Source organism: Oncorhynchus mykiss, chromosome 23 (genome assembly GCF_057628025.1).
Source record: "Oncorhynchus mykiss isolate SJ-2025 chromosome 23, ASM5762802v1, whole genome shotgun sequence".
NCBI lineage: Eukaryota > Metazoa > Chordata > Actinopteri > Salmoniformes > Salmonidae > Oncorhynchus > Oncorhynchus mykiss.
The window spans coordinates 39,855,520-39,880,323 of NC_143044.1; the positions used below are offsets into that span (position 1 = coordinate 39,855,520).

At 43.2% G+C, this 24,804-nt stretch overlaps 2 protein-coding genes across 2 annotated transcripts; both read left to right on the forward strand.

Moving 5' to 3' along the window:
• The first annotated feature begins 6,734 nt into the window (after window positions 1-6,734).
• On the forward strand, window positions 6,735-9,735 carry LOC110502915 (parvalbumin-2). Its single transcript, XM_021581260.3, has 5 exons — window positions 6,735-7,015; window positions 7,820-7,889; window positions 8,017-8,149; window positions 8,642-8,751; window positions 9,438-9,735. Exons 2-5 carry the CDS (start codon window positions 7,829-7,831, stop codon window positions 9,461-9,463), a joined length of 330 nt encoding a protein of 109 aa, XP_021436935.1. The 5' UTR covers window positions 6,735-7,015; window positions 7,820-7,828; the 3' UTR covers window positions 9,464-9,735.
• A 4,163-nt stretch (window positions 9,736-13,898) lies between these two features.
• LOC110502916 (parvalbumin beta 2) lies at window positions 13,899-16,501 on the forward strand. Its single transcript, XM_021581261.3, has 5 exons — window positions 13,899-13,969; window positions 15,040-15,103; window positions 15,402-15,534; window positions 15,834-15,943; window positions 16,101-16,501. Exons 2-5 carry the CDS (start codon window positions 15,046-15,048, stop codon window positions 16,124-16,126), a joined length of 327 nt encoding a protein of 108 aa, XP_021436936.1. The 5' UTR covers window positions 13,899-13,969; window positions 15,040-15,045; the 3' UTR covers window positions 16,127-16,501.
• Window positions 16,502-24,804: the final 8,303 nt, after the last annotated feature.

The window sequence follows — 24,804 nt, forward strand, 5'->3', positions numbered from 1 at the left end:
TCATAGTCAACATAGCTAAAATAACTAACGCGTTAGAAAACCCACTACAATCATGCAGTAACGTTAAAGTGTACCGTGAGTAAGCAGTTACAACAGCGGGCCCCGGTGGCAATAAATTAGTAAAACCAAAAGCTTACCTTGACTTGGAAGAGTTCCAGTGTTGTGTTGGATAGTCATAGCCAGCTAGCTAATATAGCATCCCTCTGTTTGAGCAGGGTGTTTGAGAAGGCTAAACTAGCTAGCTGCATTTGCTAACAAAGTAAGTGAAACTGCAAGTGAAAAATAATGTAAATCTCTCACTTTATATATTTCTTGCTTCTCCTTCATTTTGGAAGAAATTAATGTGTTAAAAACTGTTCAACTATTGTATTTCTCTCTCTTTGAGTCAACTACTCACCACATGTTATTCACTGAATTGCTAGCTAGCTGTATCTTATGCTTTCACTACTAGATTCATTCTCTGATCCTTTGATTGGGTGGACAAAATGTCAGTTCATGCTGCAAGAGCTCTGATAGGTTGGAGTTGGAGTCCGGAAGTTGTCATAATTACTGTGTAAGTCTATGGAAAGGGGTTAGAACCCTGAGCCTCCTAGGTTTTGTATTTAAGTCAATGTACTGTGGAAGGACCGCCAGAGGGCAGGCTGGGCTCATGGATAGTAGCCCAACAAGGCATGGGAGACAAGGTAACCAGAGGCAATTAAAGTTCCATCAATGGACCTATACAGCTGATCAACCCGTCCGTGCCCAGATCTTCGCATTAATACGACTGTCGAAACAGTGGCTAGAACCTGGAAAGGGAGTAGGACATGTGATAGAGACTCTCGTAGTGGACAAGATATTGAGAGAATTACCCGGTGACTTAAAAAGGGTTGTGGGGCAAGCCAACCCGTTGTCAGCCGACGACATAGCCCAGGCGGTGGAAACATATCTGTCTACAGGGGAGTTGTTAAAAAGTGACAAGGAGGAACGGAAGGAGTCTTCCAATCCTGTACCACGACTCACCCCGGCGCGCCCGCCACCGAAACGTCCAAGCCCCCCCCGGAGGTGGGAGAAGTCAGCCACCACACAGCAGGGTCAGTGTTATAAATGTCAGTCTCCCAACCATTATGCCCCACAATGCCCTAGCAAGGATGAGCCCATGGTTACGGAGTCATCACTGCCTACCCCCACACATCCCGTTTTGAGGGGGCAGGATCAACACTGTTGGTTAGCAGAGATAGCCCCAGCCTCAGAGATTCCGGTGCGAGTCGAAGGACAAGATGTGGTAGCTATTCTCGACTCGGGAAGTATGGTTACGTTAGTAGAGGAGCGGATGGTGACCTCCGCAACACTGCTACCAGACAAAGTAGCCGTATCCTGTATCCATGGAGACACCCACTATTACCCCACTGTGAATCTGCCTATTCTCACTCCAAAAGGAAGGTGTACAGTCAGGGCAGGGAAAGTGCCCCAGCTGAAGGTGCCATTATTGATCGGGAGAGACTGTCCCCTATATAAGGAGCTTCAGCAGATGACGTTATGCACGGGAAGAACGGGGACAGGAAAGAAGAGAAAATCCAAGCCCGAGGTAGTAGTCCTACAAGGAGACGTAGCCGCGTCCTCGTCCTCTGCAGCAGAGGAAGAAATAGCGACCCAACGTTTACGGCAGATATTCCAGGAAACCACCGATGAAGACACATGTGAAGGGTTATACACAACGCAGGAAGGAAGGAGCAACCAGGCGCTAAGGGATATATTTGAAGCTCCATCCGAGGAGGGAACCTGGAAGGGATTCTCCTCAGTCACCCCTAATGGGGATGTGGAACAACCTCCACATCCCTCTACCAGAGGTCGACCTGCCCCAGGAATTAAAGGGACAGTTCGGCACCTCGCAGCATAGAGACCCAGACCTAAGGGAGGCCATGAGGAAGGTGAAGGTGATCGACGGGAGGAACGTCGACGGATCAGGTGAGCCCCCTCTTCCTTACTATGCAATAAGGCGGGGTCTCTTATACTGGGTCGTACGACGAAGGGGGGAAAACCAGGAATTACTAATGGTGCCTAGGCCATACAGGGATACAGTTCTACAGTTAGCCCATTCCCACGTCCTAGGAGGACACCTGGCACGAGACAAGACTATTGACAGAATCATGCAGAGATTCTATTGGCCCCGGGTCACCCGGGATGTGGCCAGGTATTGTAGGATGTGTGATCAATGTCAACGTACAGCCCCACGGCCACACCTACGTAACCCTTTGATTCCTCTCCCCATCATAGAGACTCCCTTTGAACGCATAGCTATGGACCTCGTAGGACCCCTCCCAAAATCCGCCAGAGGACACGAGTACATCCTAGTGGTTATAGATTACGCTACCAAGTTCCCGGAGGCCATACCCCTGCGTAACATGTCGTCAAAGGGAATTGCCAAGGAGTTATTCCTGATGTTCTCTCGTGTGGGCCTCCCCAAGACTATCTTAACCGAACAAGGAACCCTGTTCATGTCCCGGTTGATGAAGGACTTGTGTCGGTTATATCAGGTTCAACAGATACGTACAAGCATATTCCACCCTCAAACAGACGGGTTGTGTGAACGCTTGAACAAAACGATTAAAAGCATGTTGAGAAGAGTGGTGTCCCGAGACGGGAAAAACTGGGACATGCTTCTCCCTCACTTAATGTTTGCCCTGCGAGAAGTACCCCAGGCATCCACTGGATTCTCTCCGTTTGAATTGCTCTATGGCAGACCCTGTCGAGGAATCCTCGACTTAGCCAAGGAGACCTGGGAGACCCAACCATGCCCCTTTCGATCCACAATAGAACACGTTACCCTGATGAGAGACCGCTTGTCAGCAGTGTGGCCCATAGTCAAGGAGCATATGGAGAAGGCCCAAAGGACCCAAGGCCGGGCCTATGATAAGTCCGCGACCCCCCGTGAGTTCACCGTGGGAGAGAGAGTGATGGTGCTTGTGCCCACGGCCGAACATCGCTTGCTGGCGCAGTGGAGGGGGCCCTACGAGGTAATGAAAAGGGTCTCACCGGTCAAATACCTCATCAAGCAACCTGACAGGAGGAAGAAGGTCCAACTCTATCATATAAACCTGCTGAAGATGTACCATGGACGAGAGGAGGAGGTGGCTTTGATGGCCCTGGAGGGCAAAGGAAAAGAGGAGGCTCTACCACAGGTGCGCCGTGGCCAAACTCTCCTACCGGAGCAGTCAAGACAGCTAGACAAGCTGATTATGAACTTCGGTCGAATATTCTCTCCATTCCCAGGACAAACAGATGTTCTGTTCCACCATATCCACACTGAACCCGGCAAGAAGGTGCATATCCGCCCTTACATGATTCCTGAGGCTCGCTGAGTCATCGCTAAGAAAGAGGTGAGGGAGATGTTGAGGATGGGCGTGATCGAGCCCTCGACGAGTGAGTGGTCCAGTCCCATAGTCCTGGTCCCCAAATCCGATGGTAGTATGAGACTCTGCAACGACTTTAGGGGCGTGAATGCCATCTCTACATTCGATGCGTATCCCATGCCCCGCGTGGATGAACTCTTGGAGCACTTAGGAAAGGCCAAGTTCATCACTACCCTGGATTTGACGAAGGGATATTGGCAAGTGCCGGTGGCTCCGGAGGATCGCCCAAAGACTGCCTTCGCCACCCCAGAGGGGCTTTTCCAGTATGTGAGGATGCCCTTCGGACTGCACGGTGCCGCTGCAACCTTCCAACGCCTCATGGATGCCATTCTACGGCCCCATCAAGAGTATTCAGCGGCGTACATAGACGATGTGGTCATCCACAGCGAGGACTGGGATAGTCACCTCCTGTGATTACGGGCGGTGCTCGTGAGTTTGGAAGCCACAGGGATGACAGCCAATCCAAATAAATGCTGCCTGGGCCTGTCCGAAGCAGAATACCTGGGGTACACCGTGGGGAATGGGAAAATACACCCACAGGCAGAGAAGACCAGGGCAATTCGTGACTGGCCTCGACCCCGGACCAAGCGAGACGTTCGGGCCTTCTTAGGGATAACAGGATATTATCGCCGTTTTATCCCGGGATATGCAACCATTGCCAACCCCCTCACAAACCTCATCAGGAAAAACCTGCCAAACCAGGTAGAGTGGAAAGACGAGACGGAAGAGGCCTTTCAATTGCTAAAAGATGGCCTGTGTTCTGATCCCGTTCTACAGGCTCCGGACATCTCACAAGAGTTCATTGTGCAGGTCGACGCCTCGGATACAGGGCTCGGGGCCGTACTAGCTCAGGGTAAAGGTGAAGAAGAGAAGTCTACTGTAGATTAATGGAAATTGGGAACGTTCTGACCTCTTCTGTAGCTTCTTTGGAATGACGAATGTTCTGACCTCTACTGTAGCTAAATGGGTAAGGGGAATGATCTGTCATCTACTGTAGCTAAATGGGTAAGGGGAATGATCTGTCATCTACTGTAGCTAAATGTTTAAGGGGAATGATCTGACCTCTACTGTAGCTTAATGGAAATTGGGAACGTTCTGACCTCTTCTGTAGCTTAATGTGTGCAGGGATTGTTTTGACCTCTTCTGTAGCTTAATGTGTACAGGGATTGTTCTGACCTCTACTGTAGCTTAATTGGTATGGGTAATGTTCTGACCTCTACTGTAGCTTAATTTGTATGGATAATGTTCTGACCTCTACTGTAGCTTAATTGGTATGGGGAATGTTCTGACCTCTACTGTAGCTTAATTGGTATGGGGAATGTTCTGACCTCTACTGTAGCTTAATTGGTATGGGGAATGTTCTGACCTCTACTGTAGCTTAATTGGTATGGGGAATGTCATTTTGTCAGCCCCCGCATCTCTCCAAACCTCTATATTTATGTGGGTCCTTAGGAGTGGTCGGGTTAAAAGCAGAATTAAAATTTCAGTTGGACCTTGTTTGCAATTGACCAATAAAATTATTTGAATTTTAATCTTACATTAGGGATGTTAGGTTGCCCACAGGGTCTCGTGAATGCAGTATATCTTTGTGTATATGATTGTGGCTTCACAAATGTGTTTATATTAAGACTGAAGAAGTCCAATGAAAAGGAAACTCAGTGAGATATGAACTAATAACTTCAAACGTCAGCGGTTTGTTTGGTCACTGTCTTGTCATTTTGCATTGTCCATTCTGCTATTAGCAAACGACTCCTTCAGCCCAAAGAAGTTTTTTGCGATGGTGGGATTGTCCAAGAAGTCTCCCCCTGAAATTGAGAAGATCTTCAGTGATCCTGGACCAGAACAAGAGTGGCTACATCGAACAGGACGATCTACAGTTGAGTCTCAATGTAACATACTTGAACCCACGATCAAAACAGCAGCTGATACTAAGCAGAAATCACACTAAGAATTATTTTTCTTTAGTTTCTCAACAATTGATGCCTAATACAAGTACTTCTGATCCGTTAGATGGATACAATCAAACACACAAAACCTATACTGTATAGTGTACTGTATGTAATACTACTTTAATGTTTTGTATTCCATGCTTGTGTGTGTGTGTATTAGGCTGTTCCTCCAGAACTTCTCCAAGGGGGCTCATCCCCTGACAGCGGCTGAGACCAGAGCCTTCCTCCTGGCTGGGGACAATGACAGGGGTGGGAAGATAGGCTGGGACGGTAGAGTTACTAGGCAACGAGGGCCGGGGCCAGAGTTAACATTTGTGATTCTTGTGGCAGTTTCAGGATCACTGGATCAGAAACCTAGTTTGGAATGTGGTTTTAAAGTAATTCCATCTCTACATTCTGCATATTGAAGGTTAATGAGCACATTTTCATTTTTGGTTTGTTTGTCTCTCTATCAGAGTCCTCCAACCTTGTCATGTCTTCATAAAGACATGAAGAGGAGGAAGATATGTATTTTGACAATTTGAAGACAAGCTGTACATGGTCTGTGTGAATCTGCTCGGTGCCTTCTTGGGTTGGTCCAGCCTCTGTCTGTCAGTACTAGTAGTATAATCTGAGGTAGTTTTGACAAAGAAAAATATGATATTGTAAACCAACACAAATAAACAGTCTTTGGCTTAACCCTTGCCTCGCCTGCAGCTGTCTTTCTCTGATGGAAAGTATATACATATACTGTATCTGGGTTTGACCATAAATAATGTAGCACCTGTCTTCGTACGACACTGTGATGTATCCGAGCCATGTCATTGACAGGCTGGGCCTTACATGAGCATGTAGCCCAGGGTAAGGAGTCAAGTCAACAAACATCTATATTCCTCTCATGTGTATCCAACTGCAGTAGATCATCCGAACCAGGTCATTTCCTCATGATTATATGAAGGGCAGACGAGGGATTAAGTTTCTTGCTATAAACTGATGACTTTGGAACCTTTCAACTGTCAAGAAGATTATGTATATGTTTCTATCAACAACAACAGCAACTTTTAACATTTTTAAATGAGACTGTGCTGGTATGTAGGTGATTTATATTGTTTACAAGTATGACAAGCATAATATCGTCTAGCATAAGAATGATGAAGTATAAAATTGAGGCCTACATCACATGAATATATCAATTTGCGGCAAACAGAGATGTTAGTGTCCATAATAGTTAATACTGTAATGTACACTAGCTTAAAACAGTTACATTTGTATATAAATCATATAAAACTAAATGATGTGATTTGACAAATACTAAATGGTTCATATCTGTTTTATGATGTAAGACTTGTTCTACACATTCAGAAACTCACTGAGGTTGCAGATAAGGGGTCATATTACAAAACCAATATGCATTGCAGGCATTTTACCTCCAACATGCAGCTGAATGAGTAGATGAGCTTGAGCCCAAAAATGCACGCCTTGCGTTTCACCAAGGACTGCATGCATATCCTTAGTTGAAAGGATAAAAATAGCACAATTTGACTACTAGACACATTTTTCCAAAACTAACCCTAAGCATATGGTGTGCGTTACACCTTGAAGGGCGAGAGTATATAATGTGAGAGCTAAAGGAGAATTGCTTCATCCGGCCCTACACTGAGATACAACTGCCTCCTCGCCACTAATCTTCCAAAGGTGAGTTCCCTCAATCGGACTGATGTTCTAATTTACTGACCACCAATGGTTTTCAACAACACGCAAAGATCTTTATTTACAACCTCCACGGAATACATTCAATAAAAATGAAGAGGGAAACGTTTCTATCTGGAATGTGTTTGGAGTTGGAGTTTAAAAATAAATAAAATATATGGGACTTCAAGCGTTTACCTGAGAGATGGAGATGGAGGACTTATGCCATGGTTTTGGCTCACGAGGAATGTCAGTTCGAGGACCACTCTAAAAAAGACTTACTGTCGCTGGCAGACATGTCTTACTCAATCTTTCTTTCTAAACCAATGCTTGTTCTCAATCTAAAATACCATGGCTGGACTTTCATGACAGTGAAAGTCCTATGTGAATCTTTGTTTGTGAATGGTTGAGAGACAGAATAGAAACAGGTCTAGCAGAGCTAAAGGTCATGGGTCACAGCATACTACTGCATGCGTGCTGGCCTACTGTAGTTTCTTGCATTGGGGGACTCTGCCTTTGAGCACAGAGGAGCTAAGTTTGGAATGTAAACTTGTAGGATACAGATAAAACAGAACCAATGCTATTTCTTATCCATTTAAATCCATGAATCAACTAAATAATTAGTTAATTAATTAAAGAACATTTGAAAAAAGGTCTATCTATAAGCCTAAGACAGTTTTCTTGACAGTTGTGCTTATCAGTCAAAAGATAGTCTATGTATTTACTGTTAAATATTTATGTTCAGGACTTCGAAAATGTTTATCTCGCTCTCTTCTCTCTTCTCTCACTTTCTCTCTCTCCATTTCTCAGAATCTAAAAATGGCTTTCAAGGGAATGCTTAAGGATGAGGATATCGCTGCTGCCCTCAAGCATAGTGCAGGTGTGCTACACTTAATTGATTTATGACAACCAATGTCAGTGAAAGTGGAAGGGGCCATATTGACCAGGTTTAATCATCCATGAGCAGGTTGTGATGTTGAAATGACCACTGTGTTTATCCCTCACAGCTGCTGAGTCCTTCAACCACAAGGAGTTCTTCGCCAAGGTTGGCCTGGTCGGAAAGTCTGCTGAGGATTTGAAGAAAGCCTTCTACTTCGTTGACCAGGACAAGAGTGGCTTCATTGAGGAGGATGAGCTCAAGTAAGTCTCATGTTGATTCAGTTGTCAAAGGCTACGTTACTGTCCAGTACAACGCAACACTACCCTTGAAACTGAAATTAATACCAGTGCATATCATATGACTATTCCTTGCTCTCTACCCACCAAGTCTCATATTCATTTGATTGCATAGGGGTAACATAAACACACCCTTCAACTGAAATGAACACCAGTAACCTCCATATTTGGGCTATGCCCAAATAGGCCAGAAATGGCCAGAAATGTAAATCTTTTCAACTAAAATAGATCCAAGGGTCAATTCGAGGGTTAAATGCATTTTATTCAACTAATGAATTCAAAAGTCATGAATTCACATAGGAAAATAGCACACAATTTTCAAAAAATGCCTCTTCCCTCTCTATCTCCTCCTTCCTTCCTCCTGCTCTCCCTCCCTTCCTCCCTCTTGCTCTCCCTTCCTCCCTCCTTCTTTCCCTCTCTCCCTCCCTCTCTTCCACCCTCCTCCTCTTTCTCCAGGCTGTTCCTCCAGACCTTCTCTGCTGGTGCCAGAGCTCTGACAGAAAAAGAGACCAAGGCCTTCCTTGCAGCAGGAGATGTTGATGGTGATGGCATGATCGGAGTAGATGGTAAACAAATCACTTTTACACATTTCAATTAAACTATCAAACTAGCAACTATGTACTTTACGCTATTCAGTTGGCCAAGTAACTGTAACAAGTAACTAGGCCTCCTTAGTGGCACAGCGGTCTAAGGCACTGCATCGCAGTGCTTGAAGCGTCACTACAGACCCGGGTTCAATCCCGGGCTGTGTCACAGCTGGCCATAACCGGGAGACGCATGAGGTGGCGCAAAATTGGCCCAGCATTGTCCGGGTTAGGAGAGGGTTGGGCCGGTCGGGATGACCTTGTCCCATCTAGCGACTCCTTGTGGCAGGCCAGGCGCATGCACACTGACTTCGGTCGCCAGCTGTACACATCCTCCGACACATTGCGCAGGGCTTCCGGGTTAAAGTGAGCAGTGTGACTTGGCTGGGTCGTGTTTCGGAGGACGCATGGCTCTCTACCGTCACCTCTCCTGAGTCATTATGGGAGTTGCAGTTATGGGACAAGACTGTAATTGGATATATTGGATATAAAAGTACCCCTAAAAATAACAAGTAACTGCTTTTATGAATCGTGTAACTACTAGTTACATTTTAAATGCCTTTTAAATGCCATGTAGGAATGAGGATTTTATGAGGTGCATTTTTTAAAAGATCTCATCAAGACCTGCCACTGCAATAACTGTTGTTGTTTCCTCCTTGTTTCCACAGAGTTTGTCACCTTGGTGAACGCATAAGTCATCTACCATTGGCTTGGTTATCATGGAAACACAAATCTGCTGTTGAGGTTTTGTCCTGGCCCGCTGCCTGTCACATACTGCATCTTTTTTATATTCATTTTATTTATGAATGTCGCACAGACTGTTTTGACTGTAACCCCACACCCCCAAAGCGTGTTGACTGTTATGTTTTTTAAATATGTCTTATGTTCGCATTCAGCCGGTGTGCAAAAATTTACCACCATGCTTTTGCACTTTTTGAAAATTGAAATAAATTCACATTTGGATTAGCACTGACTTCTGTTATTAATCGAACATTGAGTGTCACAACTGAGGAAGTCCTTCAAAGAACTAAAAAATGTTTATTTAGAATATTAGAGTATATAGGACTGATTCAGCACGAGCTACGCTGGGATTCCCAGGACCTCTTGGAGCCAGCTCTTTAGGGGGCTGGCCAGCTAGAGGATCTCTGTTCAGTTAGAGCCAGCACATTCCAAAGGGCCCCAGCCAGTACCCGGCTAGGGTTTCAGAACTCCCAAGTTACACCATTTTTGTCAATGAGGCACATTTATGAATACGTTTCTCTCTCTCAGATATCAGACTGAGAGAATGTCATACTCGGTGACATAGAATAAGGCCATTTCTATTTATGAAGAAAGGGAAGGAGAATTGAAAAAATTGCACTCTGAACATTTACTTGGAGATATTTGTTTCCAGCTAGAATGTACACTAACTGTATTTAATTATTTTTACATACTAATTGATGACAAGGTGGAATTTAGTCCAAGGATCACCTCCAAGTGGAGTTTGGAATGTCAGAATGTCAGAATGTCCCACATCAGCTTGGATTCAGTCCTAGTTTCATCCAATAACGAGTTGTCCACTGTTCTGACATTTTACAACAACACTCATATTAAATAATGTCAGGATCCTCAAAAAGTTCTTCATCTGCACCATTGAGAGCATCCTGAATGGTTGCACCACCGCCTGGTATGGCAACTGCTCGGTGTCTGACTGGAAGGCGCTACAGAGGGTAGTGCGTACGGCCCAGTACATCACCAAGCTTCCTAACATTTTTTTCCCCCAGGACCTATATACTAGTTGGTGTCAGAGGAAGGTCCAAATAATTGTCAAAGACTCCAGTCACCCAAGTCGTATAATGTTCTCCCTGCAACCGCACGGCAAGCGGTACTGGACCAAAAGGCTCCTTAACAGCCTCTACCCCCAAGCCATAAGACTGCTGAACAATTACTCAAATGTATATTATTACCTCGACTAACCTGTACCCCCGCACATTGACTGGTTGTCACGTTTGTCGTAATGATGAGACCAAGGCGCAGCGTGATAAGAATGCATTCTTCTTTAATTAAAAAAGAACACTTACACAAACTAACAAAACGAACGTGACGCTATGCTAAACTGAGTGCTGACATGCAACTACACATAGACAATAACCCACAAAAACCACAATGGAAAATGGCAATCTAAATAGGATCCCCAATCAGAGACAACGATAAACAGCTGTCTCTGAATGGGAACCAATTCAGGCCACCATAGACCTACATATACCTAGACATACCAAAACCCCATAGAATTACAAAAAAAACCTAGACAAGACAAAAACACACATACCACCCTCGTCACACCCTGACCTAACCAAAATAATAAAGAAAACAATGATAACTAAGGTCAGGGCGTGACACCGGTACCCCCGTATATAGCCTCATTATTGTTATTAAATTTTCTTGTGTTACTTTTAGATTTGTTTTGTTTTGCTGGTAGAAATGAGGTAAAACAGATTTAAGTTTGCCTTCATTAAAGTCCCCGGCCACTAGGAGCGCCGCTTCTGGATGAGCATTTTGTTTTCTTAAGGCCTTATACAGCTCGTTGAGTGCTGTCTTAGTGCCAGCATCGGTTTGTGGTGGAAATAGACAGCTATGAATAATATAGATAAGAACTCTCTTGGTAGATAGTGTGGTCTACAGTTTAGCTCTATATTATCCGTCATCGTTCAGCAACGACTCGGTGAAACATGAGATATTTGTAAACGCTCGTCGTCAGTGGAAGGAAGAGTGGACCAAAGCGCAGCGTGGAAAGTGTTCATGATATTTATTTACAAGAAACACTCAAACAAAAATAACAAATACAAAAAACGAAAGCGAACAGTTCCGTCAGGCACAGACACTAAACAGACAATAACACCCCACAAAACCCAAACGGAAAATCACAACTTACAGTATATATGATCCCCAATCAGAGACAACGATAGACAGCTGCCTCTGATTGGGAACCACACTCGGCCAAACCAACAAAGAAATAGAAAACATAGATATTCCCACCCTAGTCACACCCTGACCCAACCAACCATAGAGAATAAATAAGAATCTCTAAGGTCAGGGCATGACAATATTACAGTTTTTAACATCCCGTTGGTAGGATAGTCTTAATCGTAGATTGTCCAGTTTGTTTTCCAATGATTGCACGCTGGCCCTTAATGCTGGGATAAGTGGTGGTTTACCTACTCATCTGCAAATTCTTACAAGGCACCCATTCCTCCTCCCCTTTTCCCCCCACCGTTTCTTCACACTGATGACGGGGATTTGGACCTTGTCTTGACGAAGCTTTATAACCTTTGCGTCGGACTCATTAAAGAAAAAATCTTCATCCAGTTCGAGGTGAGTAATCGCTGTTCTGATTTCCAGGAGCTCTTTTGGTCATAAGATACGGTAGCAGCAAGATTATGTACAAAATGAGTTACCAACAATGCGTAAAAACAAGCAAAATAGCATAGTTGGTTATAGGAGCCCGTAAAACGGCAGCCATCCCCTCCGGCACCATTATATACAGAATTACAATGACACTGAGAAAAAGCAATCACATTCCTCAGCAAAGAGGTCCCCAGTCAACATGTTGAACTGCCCAGGAGGGACCAGTACATCCAACTGTGGGGAAAGATGTGTGACAAGCTATTGAACAGATTCATGATTCCAGAAGTTATTAGGCCCTAATTGGAGCTCTATGAATTCATATGTTTCATGTGGTCTGGTATAATTTTGTCTTCATTACAAAATGTGCAAATATTATATAACAATTACAACAACATATATAACAATTAAAACAACATATACAATTGAATGTGACATTTTGGGTTCATAGCAAAGAGCCATTTCTCAATCAAGAATTTTGCTAGGAATGTCTGGGAGTGGCCTGAGTGGGGAGGGGGATATTGAAAACTAGCTGTTATTGGCAGAGAAGTTTGGAACTGTCTTTGTTATTAGTCTACTAACTAATCTATCGTCTGGTGATGTCCCCAGCCATTCCAAAACTCCATCCCAAAACAGTCTGACATTTCAGACAGTCTTTTCAAACAGCTCTTACACTAAAACTGCATGATCATCATTTTCACAATTTCATAGTATTATTCCAACCTTAAAGTGTGGAAAAATATATAAAACACAGGAAATCACATTTTTGACTGCAATGGGCCTTTAAATGGTGTTTTAAAACTATTAACATAAAAGACACATCAACACTACTATAATTAGCCTTTCAAGTAATTCAAGTGTCTTTGTTTCCCTCTGCAACATGACACAGCACTCTACACCTACAGCAATACATCATAAACTCCACTTTTGTTCAACACTTAGGCTACATGAGCAACCACTCATTACAGACATTTTGCACATGCCAATAACTCATTAGAGCAACTCAGTTGTAAATTAGACCTTTGAACTGTTAAACTAAGTGGTTATTGATGCATTTTGTAAAACAGACAGTAAAACATAAATAAAAAGTAAAAAGTAAGCATTTCACTGTTATGGCTTTTTTCAAAGTGTAAAGCTGAAGCGATATAAATGTAAAGGTCATTTCAGATTGAGTCGATATATGCATCGTTTACCGAGAATGCGGTCTATGCTAAAGCAGAAACATTGTCTTTAAATTTCAATCACTCTGCAAAAGCTGAACTTCTGCGATGCGGATTGAAAAGAGCCCTGTCTACACCTGTTGTTTACAAAGCATGTCACAAATAACATTTCATTTGAAATCTAAACATTTTAAATCATTTTTTCAAATATCACAGTAACGTTTGCGCACGTGCAGGTGCTCACTTGTGAACTTCGAAGCCAACAAAAGATTTAGACATCTGTGTGTAAAATCTGGTTTTCAATAACTACAAAATCCAATTTACCTCATCACACCATCTGTATGGCTTTTCACAGGATATAAATCTGCATTGGCAGCAAGTATATTTCATCCATAGCAGAAGTGTATATTATTAGCCCGATTTAATATTAAGCATACAAGTACCTTTTAAGCATCTTCATGTATGTATATATAAATAGAAAGGACCCCGACTACTGGACACATTTTCAACCAACTGCTTTGCATGCGGTGTCTATTACATTACGTCTCATGTTTCAGGTGAGTAGGATATATAAGGTCGAAGGCTTAGGCAGGGGGGGCTTACACCATTTGGCAGAATCATCTTTGCGAATCCACTCAAGCCTTAGAGCCAAACCTGAGGTGAGTCTGTTGCAGAGGGATAAATCTTAATCTTGTCAGGTCGACAACATCTTGCATGTATCTTCAACCCTTCGGCTTTACTACACCTTGCTATGGAACTGAACATGGAGGAAGCATCTACTATAAACGATATCTCAATTAAATAAGTTTTTTGCCTTTGGAATAATCAAGGAACCAAATGGAAGGACATCATACAACTAAATCCCTAGGCTACATCATTGGGATGATATCCTTTATCATTCACTTCCTGCAAGTCTGGGCTTTGGAATAGAAGACCTTCCATCCTGATGCTCTCTGCTGTGTGAACCTATCCTAACCAAAAGAACCAAAACTAATGAAAAGAACCTGTCCTAACCTATCCTAACCAAAATAACCAAAACTAATGAAAATAACCTGTCCTAACTTGTCCTAACTTATCCTAACCAAAATAACCAAAACTAATGAAAAGAACCTGTCCTAACCTATCCTAACCAAAAGAACCAAAACTAATGAAAAGAACCTGTCCTAACCTATCCTAACCAAAATAACCAAAACTAATGAAAAGAACCTGTCCTAACCTATCCTAACCAAAATAACCAAAACTAATGAAAAGAACCTGTCCTAACCTATCCTAACCAAAATAACCAAAACTAATGAAAAGAACCTGTCCTAACCTATCCTAACCAAAAGAACCAAAACTAATGAAAAGAACCTGTCCTAACCTATCCTAACCAAAATAACCAAAACTAATGAAAAGAACCTGTCCTAACCTATCCTAACCAAAATAACCAAAACTAATGAAAAGAACCTGTCCTAACCTATCCTAACCAAAATAACCAAAACTATCCAAAATAATAGAACTTGATTTTCAGATATTAATAACATAACAATAACTATGTTATTACCACTTATATTATTAGGAAATGCAATTGTTTAATATGGGTTGAGAGGTTCAATCTTCCAAATATCCAAGGACAAAGGACAAAGTTTCAGCATAATGAAATCAGTAGTTTCAGTTGCTATACAGAATCAGGTGAAGAACAGAATAACATTTGCTTTGCTGTAACTGATCTTCTCCGCTTTCTACACAGCTAAACATGTCCTTCGCCGGTCTTAACGATGCTGATGTTGCTGCAGCCCTCGCTGCTTGCGCAGGTAAACCTCTTATAGATGCCTCAGTTCACTTTCACTCTCTAATTTCTGTCTGTCTGTCTGTCTGTCTGTCTGTCTGTCTGTCTGTCTGTCTGTCTGTCTGTGTCTCTCTCTCTCTCTCTCTCTCAATTCAATTCAATTCAAGGGGCTTTATTGGCATGGGAAATGTGTTAACATTGCAGCTCTACCACTAGACTATCCCTGGGCAAGCAGGCACAGCCATGGCCCACCAGCATCGTTCAGTGTAGTTGTAACTGTGAAATCCTCCTACAGCACTAATGGATACCTGATCTCCCCTCAGCTGCTGACTCCTTCAACCACAAGGCGTTCTTTGCCAAGGTTGGCCTGGCCAGCAAGTCTAACGATGACGTGAAGAAGGCCTTCTACGTCATTGACCAGGACAAGAGTGGCTTCATTGAGGAGGATGAGCTCAAGTAAGGACCCCTCTGATATTCCACTCATCCTCTAACACCTCTGATTCTGGTTCATGCCTGCTCTCTCATGCCTCACCAGGCTCACAGCTCCGATGGTGTACTGAAAGGGAGAGTTTGATCATGTTCCTTAGAGTGAATGGGGGCTTGACTGATTGTTTAGAGTGGGGGGAAAAATACCTAACTTCAAACCTACCTCTCTGTATTTTTAGCTCAGCAAAATATGAGTGGAGAAGGAAAGCAGCAGGATAGTCTGTATTCACGGTCTTTGCTCATTGCCTGTATGCACTGTATCCATCCAGGCTGTTCCTGCAGAACTTCTCTGCTTCTGCCAGAGCCCTGACTGACGCTGAGACCAAGGCTTTCCTGGCTGATGGGGACAAGGATGGTGATGGCATGATTGGAGTTGATGGTGAGGAATATTCCTTTTGGAATTTTGGAGCATTCTTTCAGCAACAAGACATGCATGTTCCTGGCAAGTCTTTGCAATCTCAGATGTAATTGAAAATTAACTGTTGAATAAGACATTATTGAACCATTGATATACATTTTTGTGTTCACATTTTCAGAGTTTGCTGCCATGATCAAAGGATAAATAAAGACCTGACCAACACATCTTGATCTGAAGGAACAACTTGACCCAAGACATCCCCCTTTTCATCTTAACACTTTTATACACGTGACTGTGACTGTCTGAGATGACACCCTATCCTATAGATAGTGCACTACCTTTACCCATTGCCGATTGGCAAAAGTAGTGCACTACATAGGGAATAGGGTGTCACATCATACATAGCCTGTGACTGTCTACCCATAGTGCATATTTCTGTCCACTTTGAATGTAAATGTAGCCTGGCTGTGTCTCCGCTGTCCTCGTTAATTTGAGTTTCGCTTTACTGTCAAATCAATGGTGCACTTTTTGGGAAATAGACATCGAATGATATAGAAGAGAATAAACGTTCTTTTTCAATATGGTGTCTCATCTTTTCTTAGGAGTTTGCTTGAATTTCAGTAACACTCCACATGCGAGTACCTTTTTAGACAAGAGGGGAATTTTGTCATCACCTGACACACTTTAATAGAGCTTTTCTCACAATACTGATCTGAACTGAACCAAGCCAAACCAAGCTGTACTGAGCTGGCCTAGTTACACATCCCCCATAGTTGCTGAAAAGGACAATGTGAAAAAAAAATATTGAAACCAGCATAGTTTGACTCAGTAGGATAGTGCGAAGTGGATATAAGCGGAGCATCCGCTATTTATAATCAGAATGATCACCACATACAGTAGAAACTAAGGCGAGGAGATGAGCGGTCAATGGTTGAACTGGAATAGTCACGTCATATAGTAGCGAACAAGTGGTTAGTCATGTATATTTCTGTCACTAAGACCGAAATCTAACTTTCAGTTACTTGAAAATGAGATAATCTCCAAAATATACAGTTGAAGTCAGAAGTCTACATACACTTAGGTTGAAGTCATTAAAACTAGTTTTTCAACCACTCCACAAATTTCTTGTTAACAAACTATAGTTTTGGCAAGTCGGTTAGGGGATCTACTTTGTGCACGACAAGTAATTTTTCCAACAACTGTTTACAGACAGATTATTTAACTTCTATAATTCACTGTATCACAATTCCAGTGGGTCAGAAGTTTACACTAAGTTGACTCTCCCTTTAAACAGCTTGGAAAATTCCAGAAAATTATGTCATGGCTTTAGAAGTTTCTGATAGGCAAATTGACATAATTGGAGTCAATTGGAGGTGTACCTGTGGATGTATTTCAAGGCCTACCTTCAAACTCAGAGACTCTTTGCTTGGCATCATGGGAAAATCAAAAGAAATCAGCCAAGACCTCAGAAAAATAATTGTAGACCTCCACAAGTCTGGTTCATCCTTAGGAGCAATTTCCAAACACCTGAAGGTACCACGTTCATCTGTACAAACAATAGTACGCAAGTATAAACACCATGGGACCACGCAGCCGCCATACCGCTCAGTAAGGAGACGCGTTGTGTCTCCTAGAGATGAACGTACTTTGGTGAGAAAAGTGCAAATCAATCCCAGAACAACAGCAAAGGACCTTGTGAAGATGCTGGAGGAAACAGGTACAAAATAATCTATATCCACAGTGAAACGAGTACTATATCGACATAACCTGAAAGGCCGCTAGGCAAGGAAGAAGCCACTGCTCCAAAATTGCCATAAAAAAGCCAGACTACGGTTTGCAACTGCACATGGGGACAAAGATCGTACTTTTTGGAGCAATGTCCTCTGATCTGATGAAACAAAAATAGAACTGTTTAGCCATAACGACCATCGTTATGTTTGGAGGAAAAAGGGGGAAGCTTGCAAAACCAAAGAACACCATCCCAACCGTGAAGCACGGGGGTGGCAGCATCATGTTGTAGGGGTGCTTTGCTGCAGGAGGAACTGGTGCACTTCACAAAATAGATGGCATCATGAGGGAGGAAAATTATGTGGATATATAGAAGCAACATCTCAAGACATCAGTCAGGAAATTAAAGCTTGGTCGCAAATGGGTCTTCCAAAATGACCCCAAGCATACTTCCAAAGTTGTGGCAAAATGGCTTAAGGACAACAAAGTTATTATAGTGGCCATCACAAAGCCATGACCTCAATCCTATAGAAAATCTGTGGGCAGAACTGAAAAAGTGTGTGTGAGCAAGGAGGCCTACAAACCTGACTCAGTTACACCAGCTCTGTCAGGAGGAATGGTCCAAAATTCACCCAACTTATTGTGGGAAGCTCGTGGAAGGCTACCCGAAAAGTTTGACCCAAGTTAAACAATTGAAAGGCAATGCTACCAAATACTAATTGAGTGTATGTAAACATCTGGCCCACTGGGAATGTGATGAAATAAATAAACGCTGAAATAATTAATTCCCTCTACTATTATTCGGAAATTTCACATTCTTAAAATAAAGTGGTGATCCTAACTGACCTATGACAGGGATTTTTTACTAGGATTAATTGTCAGGAATTGTGAAAAACTGAGTTTGAATGTTTATTTTATTTATTTATTTCACCTTTATTTAACCAGGTAGACTAGTTGAGAACAAGTTCTCATTTGCAACTGCGACCTGGGCAAGATAAAGCATAGCAATTCAACACATACATGGAATAAACAAAACATACAGTCAATAATACAGTAGAACAAAAGAAAACAAAAAGTCCATATACAATGAGTGCAAATGAGGTAAGTTAAGGAAATAAATAGGCCATGGTGGCGAAGTAATTACAATATAGCAATTAAACACTGGTAGATCGGCAGAAGATGAATGTGCAGGTAGAGATACTGGGGTGCAAAGGAGCAAAATAAATAAATACCAGTATGGGGATGAGGTAGAAAGATAGATGGGCTGTTTACAGATGGGCTATGTACAGGTGCAGTGATCTGTGAGCTGCTCTGATAGCTGGTGCTTAAAGCTAGTGAGGGAGATGTGAGTCTCCAGCTTCAGAGAGTTTTGCAGTTCGTTCCAGTCATGGGCAGCAGAGAACTGGAAGGAAAGACGACCAAAAGAGGAATTGGCTTTGGGGGTGACCAGTAAGATATACCTGCTGGAGCGTGGGCTACGAGTGGGTGCTGCTATGGTGACCAGTGAGCTGAGATAAGGCGGGGATTTACCTAGCAGAGACTTGTAGATAACCTGTAGCCAGTTGGTTTGGCGACGAGTATGACGCCAACCAACGAGAGCTTACAGGTCGCAATGGTGGGTAGTGTTTGGGGCTTTGGTGACAAAACGGATGGCACTGTGATAGACTGCATCCAGTTTGTTGAGTAGAGTGTTGGAGGCTATTTTATAGATGACATCACCAAAGTCGAGGATCGGTAGGCTGGTCAGTTTTACGAGGGTATGTTTGGCAGCATGAGTGAAGGATGCTTTGTTGCGATAAAGGAAGCCGGTTCTAGATTTAATTTTGGATTGGAGATGCTTAATGTGAGTCTGGAAGGAGAGTATACAGTCTAACCAGACACCCAGGTATTTGTAGTTGTCCACATATTCTTAGTCAGAGCTGTCCAAATTAGTGATGCTAGACGGGCGAGCAGGTAGGGGCAGTGATCGGTTGAATATCATGCATTTAGTTTTACTTGCGTTTAAGAGCAGTTGGAGGCCACGGAAGGAGACGGGCGAGCAGGTGGGGGCAGTGATCGGTTGAATAGCATGCATTTAGTTTTACTTGCGTTTAGAGTTGTCTGGCATTGAAGCTCGTCTGGAGGTTAGTTAACACAGTGTCCAAAGAGGGGCCAGAAGTATACAGAATGGTGTCGTCTACATAGAGGTGGATCAGAGAATCACCAGCAGCAAGAGCAACAGAAAATAGAGTCGGCCTGAGAATTAAACCCTATGGCACACCCATAGAGACTACCAGAGGTCCGGACAACAGGCCCTCCGATTTGACACACTGAACTCTATCAGAGAAGTAGTTGGTATACCAGGCGCGGCAATCATTTGAGAAACCAAGGCTGTCGAGTCTGCCAATAAGAATGTTGTGATTGACAAACTTGAAAGCCTTGGCCAGGTCAATGAATACGGCTGCACAGTAATGTCTCTTATCGATGGCAATTATGATGTCGTTTAGGACCTTGAGCGTGGTTGAGGTGCACCCATGACCAGCTCTGAAACCAGATTGCATAGCGGAGAAGGTACAGTGGGATTCGAAATGGTCGGTAATCTGTTTGTTAACTTGGCTTTCGAAGACCTTAGAAAGACAGGGTAGGATATATATAGGTCTATAGCAGTTTGGGTTTAGAGTGTCACCCCCTTTGAAGAGGGGGGTGACCGCGGCAGCTTTCCAATCTTTGGGAATCTCAGACGATACGAAAGAGAGGTTGAACAGGCTAGTAATAGGGGTTGCAACAATTTCGGCAGGTAATTTTAGAAAGAGAGGGTCCAGATTGTCTAGCCCGGCTGATTTGTATGGGTCCTGAATATGCAGCTCTTTCAGAACATCAGCTATCTGATTTTGGTGAAGGAGAAATGGTGGGGGCTTTGGCGGGTTGCTCTGGAGGGTGCCGGGCAGTTGACCGGGGTAGGGGTTACCAGGTGGAAAGCATGGCCAGCCGTAGAGAAATGCTTATTGAAATTCTCAATTATTGTGGATATATCGGTGGTAACAGTGTTTCCTAGCCTCAGAGCAGTGGGCAGCTGGGAGGAGGTGCTCTAATTCTCCATGGACTTTACAGTGTCCAATAACCTTTTTGAGTTAGTACTACAGGATGCAAATTTCTGTTCGAAAAAGCTAGCCTTAGCTTTTCTAACTACCTGTGTATATTGGTTCCTAACTTCCCTGAAAAGTTGCATATCATGGGGTCTATTCGATGCTAATGCAGAACGCCACAGGATGTTTTTGTGCTGGTCAAGGGCAGACAGGTCTGGAGTGAACCAAGGACTATATCTATTCCTAGTTCTACATTTGTTGAGGGGGGCATGCTTATTTAAGATGGCGAGGAAGGCACTTTTAAAGAAAAGCCAGGCATCATCTACTGATGGGATGAGGTCAATGTCATTCCAGGATACCCCGGCCAGGTCGATTAGAAAGGCCTGCTCGCAGAAGTGTTTTAGAGTGCGTTTGACAGTAATGAGGGGTGGTCGTTTGGTCGCAGACCCATTACAGATGCAGGCAATGAGGCAGTGATCGCTGAGATCTTTTTTGAAAACAGCAGAGGTGTATTTGGAGGGCGAGTTAGTTAGGATGACATCTATGAGGGTGCCCGTGTTTACTGATTTGGTGTTGTACCTGGTAGGCTCATTGATCATTTGTGTGAGATTGAGGGCATCAAGCTTAGATTGTAGGATAGCCGGGGTGTTAAGAATGTCCCAGTTTAGGTCACCTAGTAGCACGAGCTCAGAAGATAGATGGGGGGCAATCAATTCACATATGGTATCGAGGGCACAGCTGGGGGCAGAGGGAGGTCTATAGCAAGCGGCAACAGTGAGAGACTTGTTTCTGGAAAGGTGCATTTTTAGAAGTAGGAGCTTGAATTGTTTGGGTACAGACTTGGATAGTAATACAGAACTCTGCAGGCTTTCTTTGCAGTAGATTGCAACACCGCCCACTTTGGCAGTTCTATCTTGGCGGAAAATGTTATTGTTAGCGATGGAGATTTCATGTATTTGGCTAAGGTGTATGTAAACTTCCGACTTCAACTGTAGCTATTTTTAAAGCAAAACATAGTAAGTTCATTGGTGTTTCAGTTAAATCCACCAGAAAATACATATAAAATATTACAACAAATATTATGATTAAAGTCAAATATATTTTCAGGTCTCTCCAGAGATGTTCGATCGGGTTCATGTCCGAGCTCTGGCTGGGCCACTCAAGGACATTCATAGACTTGTCCCGAAGCCACTCCTGCATTGTCTTCACTGTGTACTTAGGGTCATTGTCCTGTTGGAAGGTGAACCTTCGCCCCTGAGCGCTCTGGAGCTGGTTTTCATCATGGATCTCTCTGTACTTAGCTCCGTTCACCTTTCCCGCATGCTGACTTTTCTCCCATTCCCTGCTGCTGAAAAACATCCCCACATCATGATGCTGCCACCTAATTCTTCACCGTAGGAATGGTATTGGCCAAGTGATGAGCAATGCCTTGTTTCCTCCAGACGTGAAGCTTGGCATTCAGGCCAAACAGTTCAATCTTGGTTTCATCAGACCAGAGAATGTTGTTATTGTGACCCACATGACCACACAGCGAGGAAGAGCTGTGACTCACTGGTCTGGACAGGAAGCTATTTAACAAAGCAATATTCACTCAGGAATTGAGCGGACGCATCGATTGGTCCTGTAAAATGTTTTTTCCCCTAGGGGGTTGAGACGTCTCATTGTTTGGATTTGAAAATCCAACAGTTGTATTGGAAGGGGCGGCGCTCGTGGGCTGTGTGTGGCTCTGCCTGTGGGTGTTTGAGTGAGAAAGACACACAGGAGAACCAACCAGTAAAACCACAGACCCCTTAATAATCAACACGTCGTACCAAAAACATAAAGACAAATTTTCCAGACTCTGAAGTCAGGAGGATTTCGAGTAACGTGTCAGTGAATTGCAGGAAAAAGATTCAATCCAATGTCCATAAACTAATTATCATCACATTGTGTATCAATACATTGTGCAGTGCTAGCTGCGTTACTACAGATCCTGGTTCAAAAAGACCCATGAGGTGACGTACAATTGGCCCAGCGTAGTCTGGGTTAAGGGAGGGTTGGCTGGCCGGGATGTCCTTGTCCCATCGCGCTATAGCGACTCCTGTGGCAGGCCGGGCGCATGCACGCTGACACGGTTGCCAGGTGTACAGTGTTTCCCCCGACATGTCTGACTTCCGGGTTAAGCGTGCATTGTGTCAAGAAGCAGTGCGTCTTGGCGGGGCTGTGTTTGGGAGGATGTACGGGAGTTGCAGCGATGGGGCAAGACTTTAACTACCAATTGGATGTGATGAAAAGGGGGGTAAAAATAAATAAGTAAATAAACATAACAAATAAATAAATCATATAAAAAAATATGTATGAAAAAGATTCCCTCCGATGTCCATTAACTAATTATCAACACATCGGACCAAAAACATAAAGACCATCTTTCCAGACTCTGAAGTCAGGAGGACTTTGAGTTAGGTGACAGCCAATTGCATGATGAATGAAATGTTCATGCAGACGCTATAGCTGGTTGGACTTTTTGCCCATTTATTAGCAGCAAAATTCAAAAACATTAATTGCAACAATTCCATGCAGGCAGATGTAATTAGTAGGTTCTCCATACCTGTGCCAAAGATAGTGGATTTTAAAGATAATGCCAAAAGGCATTTTACCACTGGATAAAAAAAATCACAGTTCCGGTCTACTAAGGAGGTGGCTCTCCCATACGCACCAATGCGATAGCAGCTGGGTCTGGTCTACTTAGTTCTCCAACTCACCACAGATTAATCAGAAAAAAGGCCCTATGAAATGTCTTGCTTTCTCTATTGTCTCTGCCTGTGCCATAGAGCCCCACAGTGGAGGTGTCATAATACCCATAACACCTAGCGGTCAAACAGGGAAATGGTTCCAATCGTATTTCCACCATTAAGTTTTCCCATATGGGATTTTAGAAACACTTCAAATAAGGGCTGTGTTTCATGTAGGCTTACCCTGATGTGACGTTTTGATATCCGTGTAAATCTCTCTCAAACAAGGTGTCTTTTATCAATATATCCGGCTGTGCAGACAGACTTATTTGCCATTCCTTTTGCCTCATCCCTCTCAACCATACAATTTTTCAATTCCTCATCAATCCATGGGGATTTAACAGTTTTACAGTCCTTTTCTTAATGAGTGCTTGCTTACTAGTAACTGGGATAAGACATTTCATAAATATGTAAAGTGCAGCATCTGGTTGCTCCTCACTACACACCACAGACCAGCAAATATTCTTTACGTCAACAACATAGGAATCACTACATGACCTCATACACTATATTAGGCCCAGCCTTTGGAACTTTGCTTTCCTAGATATGGCTACTATATTGTGATCATTAAGATGGGATCAATACATGTTGATAATTTAATTCCTGTGCTGTTTCTAACTACTCTGGTAGGTTAACTGATAACCTGAACAAGGTTGCAAATACTAGTTACAGTTTGAAGTTTTTTTTGTTTGTGGGCAGCATAATGAAAGCCAGTTAAAATTTAAATCATGCAGAAAATATACCTCTCTATTGATATCACATACATGATCAAGCATTTCACACATGTTATCTAAATACTGACTGTTAGCACTTGGTGGTCTATAGCAGCTTCCAGCGAGACAATGGTTGGGATTAACTGACCTGGGTTTGGGTAATTGATATGTCATTGGAATGTTTGCTCACGAGTATAATTCATTGGCTGATCCCTCCTGATGACCTGAATGGAATTATGTGATCCTTCCTTAAAGCACAGGAAGTCCCACCATGTTGACTACTTCAAAACTGTGAAAGTCCTCAATGGTGCTGCCCAATCTAAAACGGTCTTTTGGGCACTAGAGTTCTCTATCTATGTTTATTGCCTTTGCATCCCTACTTCCTGGTCACCTGTGTGCCTATGGGCTACAGGTGACCAGTGACCCATGACCCATGCCCCATGCCTCTAGTGTAGGCCTACTAGACTGCCGACAGATAAAATATAGACAACACAACTTCTGACTCAAACTCCAATCAATCAAACTAGAGGGTTGGGGGGGGGGGGGGGGGGGGGGGGCAGCCTTATCCCTTATTGATTTAATAAGCATATGCAACAGTGAACAAT

Coding starts and splice junctions, on each gene's coding strand:
- LOC110502916 (XM_021581261.3), top strand. CDS start 15,046: ATGTCCTTCGCCGGTCTTAACGATGCTGATGTTGCTGCAGCCCTCGCT. Junction 15,104..15,401: donor AGCCCTCGCTGCTTGCGCAG/GTAAACCTCTTA, acceptor ATCTCCCCTCAG/CTGCTGACTCCTTCAACCAC. Junction 15,535..15,833: donor ATTGAGGAGGATGAGCTCAA/GTAAGGACCCCT, acceptor GTATCCATCCAG/GCTGTTCCTGCAGAACTTCT.
- LOC110502915 (XM_021581260.3), top strand. CDS start 7,829: ATGGCTTTCAAGGGAATGCTTAAGGATGAGGATATCGCTGCTGCCCTC. Junction 8,150..8,641: donor ATTGAGGAGGATGAGCTCAA/GTAAGTCTCATG, acceptor CTCTTTCTCCAG/GCTGTTCCTCCAGACCTTCT. Junction 8,752..9,437: donor TGGCATGATCGGAGTAGATG/GTAAACAAATCA, acceptor TTGTTTCCACAG/AGTTTGTCACCTTGGTGAAC.